The sequence below is a fragment of the Aythya marila genome (assembly GCF_965140915.1).
Source record: "Aythya marila genome assembly, chromosome: 4".
NCBI lineage: Eukaryota > Metazoa > Chordata > Aves > Anseriformes > Anatidae > Aythya > Aythya marila.
In genome coordinates this window covers 47,537,678-47,545,157 of record NC_139045.1, presented here as the reverse complement: position 1 = coordinate 47,545,157, position 7,480 = coordinate 47,537,678, and the positions used below count along the sequence as shown (strand labels likewise).

Sequence of the window (7,480 nt, the reverse complement as noted above, 5' to 3'; positions counted from 1 at the left end):
CCATAAATATTGTTCAAACAACTCCGTTTTGGCCACTCTGAGAAATTCATAGAAGCAAATGAAGGAATGTTCTCCTCTCCATTGGTGAGTGTGGTATAATTGTGTCAGGGTACTGGGTATTGGTGGTATAATTGTGTCAGGGTACATAATTACATAGTTCTCTTTTTCCCTTACTTTGCAATAAAGGGAAGGTAATCCCATTTTAATCAGGTCTTTGCTGCAGCTCAGTTCAAGAGTGGTGAGTCATCACTCACTGCAGGGGGGTTGTCCCTGGCTTAAGCTGTTGACAAAGAAGGCTGAATTTTGCTTTCTTCTTGTATTAAAGTTCAGGTAGTATGCAAGTTGCTTATCTTTTTCCAAACAGAAACACCTTGACATTTTTTATTTTGTTAGAAATCCCTTACAAAACAGGAATTTCACATCCCAGTAAAGAAATTCTGCTAGGCATGAGTCTTTTAGAGAGTTCATAGCATGTTTCACTTAATCTCATCATTGCAGGGCTCTTCGAGATCCTCCATCATCAAATCTTGCTGGTTATTCATCCAATTTCCTTTCCGAACTGGCTTCCCCTCCACTTTAGCATGTTGACAATCTTGATCCTGGGGTGTCTGGTAGGTGGCAGCTGGCAAAATGGCATTGCTTTGGCCTCGCTGGGAATAGATGTCCCTGTGAATGATCTTCCTAGAGCAGAGCTGAAATTTAAAGGCTGCCTGAAAGCCTCTGCGAAAGTTTTCATTAAAGAAACCATAGATGATGGGGTTGATGCTGCTGTTGAAAAAAGCCAGCCAGTGAGCAAAAGGATAGATATAAATGTTGATGATCTGCAACTGGACATCTGACAGGTTGGCGTAGTCTGAGAGCATCATCAGAGTCCACAGGGGAAGCCAAGACAGGGTGAAAAGCAAAGCTACGATAATGAGCATTTTGATGACTTTTTGTTTCTTCTTAGACACGCTGTGTCGCTGCTCCTGGCTGTGCTTTCCCACTGTGGGCATTGCTGTGTTAAAGAGAGCAATGCCTATCCTAGCATACATGATAACAATGAGCAACAGGGGAGCAAGATAGATGTTGGCAAACAGAACCGTTGTATAGATCTTTCTCATTCCTGCATTAGGCCAGTTCTCCCGGCACCAATATACAGGGCGGGTTTCATTGCCATAGCCAAGGATCACCCTGAAATGCTTCTCTTCTTGTACCTGCAACATGACTGCAGAAGGACACATGATTGTGATGGCCAGAATCCAGATGACTGTTATAATAATGATTGCAGTTGAGATGGTCAGCTTCTGTTTAAATGGATAAACAATGCATCGAAACCTGCAGCAAAGACACCCAGGGGCATATATGGAGAAGATGTTTAGAGAAAGCTTAATTAAACAGGCAAATAAATTGTTTAAAAATCGCTTTTTTTTTTTTTTTAGAAGTATGGGTGGAATCATCCTGCATAAACCAGTGGAGTTGCATTTAATTGTTCCATTTAAGTATTTTGTTGAGAAAAACAATCTAAAAAAAAAAAAAAGTCAAATTTATTGTTAAAATTTCTTTGCTATGATCTGTCTCCTTATCAGCCTGCTGCTGCTGCTTCAGGTAACTGTGGCAGCAGGTACCAGTGCTTCTGTTATCTTTTCTATTAGCTTAGTAGCTGGGGAGCTAACCAACTCTAGGCAGCCAGGTATAGCCCAGGCGTACCATTTTTAAGAGATACCTGTTGAGGAACAAATTGCTGTGACTGCTCTTTAGACTTTGGCACACTTTTTTATTTATTTTTTTTACTTTTCTTTTCTAGATTTAGGAGCTAAACCAATTTAATCTATTGCAGGGTTGCATGAATTAATGAATCCACCTCAGTATGATTGTGTGGCCTGAGGAAGATGGAAGTGACAGTTTGCCATTTCTGCATCATCTTACCTGTCTACAGCAATTGCAACCAGAGTGAAGACAGAGGCAGAGACAGAGATTCCTTGGACCATCCCACTCATCTTGCAAACCATGCTCCCAAATGGCCATCCTGGAAGGAAACAGGCTATTGAAATTGCCTCCATTTCATTGCAGCACTTTTCTTATATGCATAAAAGGAAATTTTTGCCCCAGAACTAATATATTTATTTTGCTTTGGCAGGACATAGTAGGAGTTAGTGAGTCAAAAGTTATGTAAAAAAATGCTTTGCCAGATGCCTAGGTAAGTTTCTGATGTCCCAAAAAGCAGCAAAACAATATGTTGCTTTTCAACATCACATTAAAACAGGATGTCAAGATAAGAAAGGGGCTTGACCACTACAGTTGATTGCTCTCTTCATGTGGCTCATTGTATCCACTGAGTCTTCCTAACATATAACCTAGTTGTGGGATAATCCATTGCTAAAGATCCTGGTTGTGGAAATCAGCAAGGACAGCCCCCGTCAGAAGGTGTGTTAGAAGTTTGTCTTCCTCACCTGTTCCATCCCCTAACTTGAAATGCCTATGGAACTCCCTCAGAAATGGTAGCATGCAAGTGGGGCTACTGATTTCTCAGTTTAAGGTGAGCTTCGTGCTTTGTCACTAAACACGTTGCATAGTGAACCCCTTGAGCCCAACCTGCAAAATGAAGGCTTCACATTTCCCCCTAGCTTTCTCACTGGGGTTTCTATTCTGAATGCCAGGGACAGAATAAAAGAGCAATTTGTATTGGTCACTGTCACATGCACTTAACACTTGGGTTCCTCAGGGAGGACTCAGAAATTAAGGCAAATACCCCTCAAGCCCTTTTTGCTATATGGTGTGAACTGGCATACCTGCAATGATGTTGTCCAGGAGGGTGGTGGGCATACAGAAGATTCCCACTAGTAAATCACTGACAGCCAGGTTTAAGATGAAAAGATTTGTGACTGTACGCATGTGTTTACTCCGCAGAACAATATAGCAAACCACTCCGTTGCCAACCATACAAAGCAGGAAGATTAAGAGGTATGAGATGATGAAGACAGCTGCCACTGAAGGCTGATGAAGGTAGAAGTCCACGTAGGAGACGTTGCCTTCAAAGTAGAGGTACTTGTATGTCCCATTATAACTCAGCAGGTGAGGCCAATCAAATGAAGAATTTAAGTCCATTTTCTTACTCATGTTGTAATGTTCCTAGAAAGATATTTTCGAAAAGGTCATTATAGTATGTTTGAAATGGATTTGAGGAAATGTGACTACTTTGGAAATGCAGTGTGCTGAAATTCATGCAAAGCTGTATGTATACTCATCTCTCTGCACCTTACTTTAATGGTCCACGTTCTGCATCCCCATCTTCCCCAGATACTATTAGTTTGATTTTTACAATGCAGGCATATAAAAATGAACAGTAAGACTATTAAAGTTTTGTTTTTTTGTTTTTTTTTTTTGTTTTTTTTTTGTTTTTTTTTTTTTTCTTTCTGCAATCTCCATAAATGAAGTCCTTCCCTTCACAAAGAAGAAGAAAGCCAGACAGGATGTAAACAAGCCTATTGTGATGTGTCAAGTAAACAAAGAAACAACCTAAGCAGTTTATTTTAAGGAGAAAAAAAAAATCAGAATTCTTGAGAAATCCATTTATTCAACAGCTTGAGTAATCTAATGCTTAGGGGACAGTGAGGCTGCTGAGCCATTAAGAACAGTAATTAAATTAAAGCTTTCAGAAGGCACCAACTTTCTGCCTGAATGGTGGCAGGTGGATGATCTGGTCCGCATGGTGGCGGAGCTCAAGGAGGAGGTGGAGAGGTTGAGGGCCATCAGGGAGTATGAGCGGGAGATAGACTTCTGGAGTAACTCCCTGCAGGGCCTCAAGGGGAGGTGCCGAGGTGAGACTCCCCAAATGGGGGCGGACCCCCTGCCCTGTCCCCGTCGGGCAGAGGGAGGGGATCTGGGAGCTGAGGAGGAATGGAGACAGGTCCCTGCTCGACATCGCAGGCGATGCTCTCCCCTTCCGGCCCCACCTTCCCAGGTGCCCTTACACAACAGGTTTGAGGCCCTGGAGCTCGACAGACCAGTAGCTGAGGAAGAGGTAGCAAGTGTTCCCAGGAGGATGCCTGGGGCGAGGAGGTCGACTCCGCGCCTCAGGACTGCCTCCACAAAGAAAGACAGGAGGGTTATTGTTGTTGGTGACTCGATTCTTAGGGGAACAGAGGGCCCTATTTGTCGGCCTGACCCTACCCGTAGGGAAGTCTGCTGTCTCCCTGGGGCCAGGGTCAGGGACGTTGCCAGGAAGCTTCCTAACCTGGTACGCCCCTCTGATTATTACCCCCTTTTGATAGTCCAGGCGGGCAGTGATAACATCGAAGAGAGAAGCCTCAAGGCTATCAAAAGGGACTTTAGGGGAATGGGTCGGTTAGTGGATGGAGCGGGAGTGCAGGTGGTGTTTTCGTCCATCCCTATGGTGGCAGGGAGGGGTTCAGAGAGGACACGGAAAGCCCACCTGTTAAACACGTGGCTCCGGGGCTGGTGCCAACGCAGAAATTTTGGGTTTTTTGATCATGGGGCACTTTACTCAGCACCTGGCCTGATGGCCGCAGACGGGTCCCTATCTTTTAGGGGAAAAAGGATCCTGGGCCAGGAACTGGCAGGGCTCATTGAGAGGGCTTTAAACTAGGTAGGGCTGAGGCTAGGATTGTTGGGGCTGTGCCAGGGGGAACAATGGCAAGGCCGGAGGATAAGGCAATGGCCCAGCTGAAGTGCATCTACACCAATGCACGCAGCATGGGTAACAAACAGGAGGAGCTGGAAGCCATCGTGCGGCAGGCAGGCTACGACTTGGTTGCCATCACGGAGACGTGGTGGGACCAGTCTCATGACTGGAGTGCTGCAATGCCTGGCTATAAGCTCTATAGAAGGGACAGGCAGCATAGAAGGGGTGGTGGTGTGGCTCTCTATATTAGAGAGTCTTTCGAGGTTGTAGAACTCGAGGTTGGGAATGACAAGGTCGAGTCCCTTTGGGTTAGGATCGGCAGGGACAATAAGGCTAGTGTCCTGGTCGGGGTCTGCTATAGACCGCCGAACCAGGATGAGGAGATGGATGAGGAATTCTACAGGCAGCTGACAGAGGTTGCAAAATCATCAGCTCTTGTACTCGTGGGGGACTTCAACTTCCCCGACATATCCTGGAAGCACAACACAGCCCTGAGAAAGCAGTCTAGGAGGTTTCTGGAGAGCGTGGAAGATAGCTTCCTGACGCAGCTGGTTAGTGAGCCTACCAGGGGAGGTGCCCCGCTAGACCTTCTCTTCACAAACAGAGAAGGACTGGTGGAGGACGTGATCATCGGGAGCTGTCTCGGGCAGAGTGACCACGCAATGGTGGAGTTCACTATTCTTGGCGAGGCCAGGAAGGGGACCAGTAAAACCGCTGTATTGGACTTTCGGAGGGCTGACTTTGAACTGCTCAGGACACTGGTTGGTGGAGTCCCTTGGGAGGCGGTTCTGAAGGGCAGAGGGGTCCAGGAAGGCTGGGCGCTCTTCAAGAGGGAAGTCTTAATGGCGCAGGAACGGTCTGTTCCCACGTGCCCAAAGACGAGCTGGCGGGGAAGAAGACCGGCCTGGCTCAACAGAGAATTGTGGCTTGATCTTAGGAGGAAAAAGAGGGTTTATAAGCTTTGGAAAAGTGGGCAGGCCACTAAGGAGGACTTTAAAGAAGTAGCGAGGCTGTGCAGGGACAAAATTAGGAAGGCCAAAGCTCATCTGGAGCTCAATCTGGCTACTGCCGTTAAAGATAACAAAAAACGTTTCTATAAATACATCAACACAAAAAGGAGGACTAAGGAGAATCTCCATCCTTTACTGGATGCGGGGGGAAACTTAGTTACAAGAGATGAGGAAAAGGCGGAGGTGCTCAATGACTTCTTTGCCTCAGTCTTTAGCGGCAATACCGGTTGTTCTCTGGATACTCAGTACCCTGAGCTGGTGGAAGGGGATGGGGAGCAGGAAGTGGCCCTCATTATCCATGAAGAACTGGTTGGTGACCTGCTACGGCACTTAGATGTGCACAAGTCGATGGGGCCGGATGGGATCCACCCAAGGGTACTGAGGGAACTCGCAGAGGAGCTGGCCAAGCCACTGTCCATCATTTATCAACAGTCCTGGCTATCGGGGGAGGTCCCAATCGACTGGCGGCTAGCAAACGTGACGCCCATCTACAAGAAGGGCCGGAGGGCAGACCCGGGAAACTACAGGCCTGTCAGTTTGACCTCAGTGCCAGGGAAGCTCATGGAGCAGATCCTCCTGAGAGTCATCATGCAGCACTTGAAGGGGAAGCAGGCGATCAGGCCCAGTCAGCATGGCTTTATGAAAGGCAGGTCATGCCTGACGAACCTGATCTCCTTCTATGACAGAGTGACGCGCTGGGTGGATGAGGGAAAGGCTGTGGATGTGGTCTACCTTGACTTCAGCAAGGCTTTTGACACCGTCTCCCACAGCATTCTCCTCAAGAAACTGGCTGCTCTTGGCTTGGACTGGCGCACGCTTCGTTGGGTTAGAAACTGGCTGGATAGCCGGGCCCAAAGAGTCGTGGTGAATGGAGCCAAGTCCAGTTGGAGGCCAGTCACTAGTGGCGTCCCCCAGGGCTCGGTGCTGGGGCCGGTCCTCTTTAATATCTTCATCGATGATCTGGACGAGGGCATCGAGTGCACCCTCAGTAAGTTTGCAGATGACACCAAGTTAGGTGCGTGTGTCGATCTGCTTGAGGGTAGGAAAGCTCTGCAGGAGGATCTGGATAGGCTGCACCAATGGGCTGAGGTCAACTGCATGAAGTTCAACAAGGCCAAGTGCCGGGTCCTGCACCTGGGGCGCAATAACCCCAAGCAGAGCTACAGACTGGGAGAGGAATGGTTGGAAAGCTGCCAGGCAGAGAAGGACCTGGGAGTGATGGTGGACAGTCGGCTGAATATGAGCCAGCAGTGTGCTCAGGTGGCCAAGAAGGCCAACGGCATCCTGGCTTGTATCAGGAACAGCGTGACCAGCAGGGCTAGGGAGGTGATCGTCCCCCTGTACTCAGCTCTGGTGAGGCCGCACCTCGAGTACTGTGTTCAGTTTTGGGCCCCTCGCTACAAGAAGGACATGGAGGTGCTTGAGCGGGTGCAGAGAAGGGCGACGAAGCTGGTGAGGGGCCTGGAGAACAAGTCCTACGAGGAGCGGCTGAGGGAGCTGGGCTTGTTCAGCCTGGAGAAGAGGAGGCTCAGGGGCGACCTTATCGCTCTTTTTAGGTACCTCAAGGGAGGCTGTAGCGAGGTGGGGGTTGGCCTGTTCTCCCACGTGCCTGGTGACAGGACGAGGGGGAATGGGTTTAAGTTGAGCCAGGGGAGTTTTAGGCTAGATGTTAGGAAGAACTTCTTCACTGAAAGGGTTGTGAGGCATTGGAACAGGCTGCCCAGGGAAGTGGTGGAGTCACCATCCCTGGAAGTCTTCAAAAGACGTTTAGATGTAGAGCTTAGGGATATGGTTTAGTGGAGGGCTGTTAGCGTTAGGTTGAAGGTTGGACTCGATGACCTTGAGG

General features: G+C 48.1%; 1 protein-coding gene across 1 annotated transcript; it reads right to left on the bottom strand.

The window, feature by feature from the left end:
• Window positions 1-476: 476 nt before the first annotated feature.
• NPFFR2 (neuropeptide FF receptor 2) lies at window positions 477-3,099 on the bottom strand (the record flags this gene model as incomplete). Its single annotated transcript, XM_082760060.1, has 3 exons — window positions 477-1,317; window positions 1,909-2,008; window positions 2,772-3,099. The coding sequence occupies 3 exons, from the start codon at window positions 3,097-3,099 to the stop codon at window positions 477-479; spliced, it is 1,269 nt and encodes a 422-aa protein (XP_082616186.1).
• Between the last annotated feature and the right edge of the window lie 4,381 nt (window positions 3,100-7,480).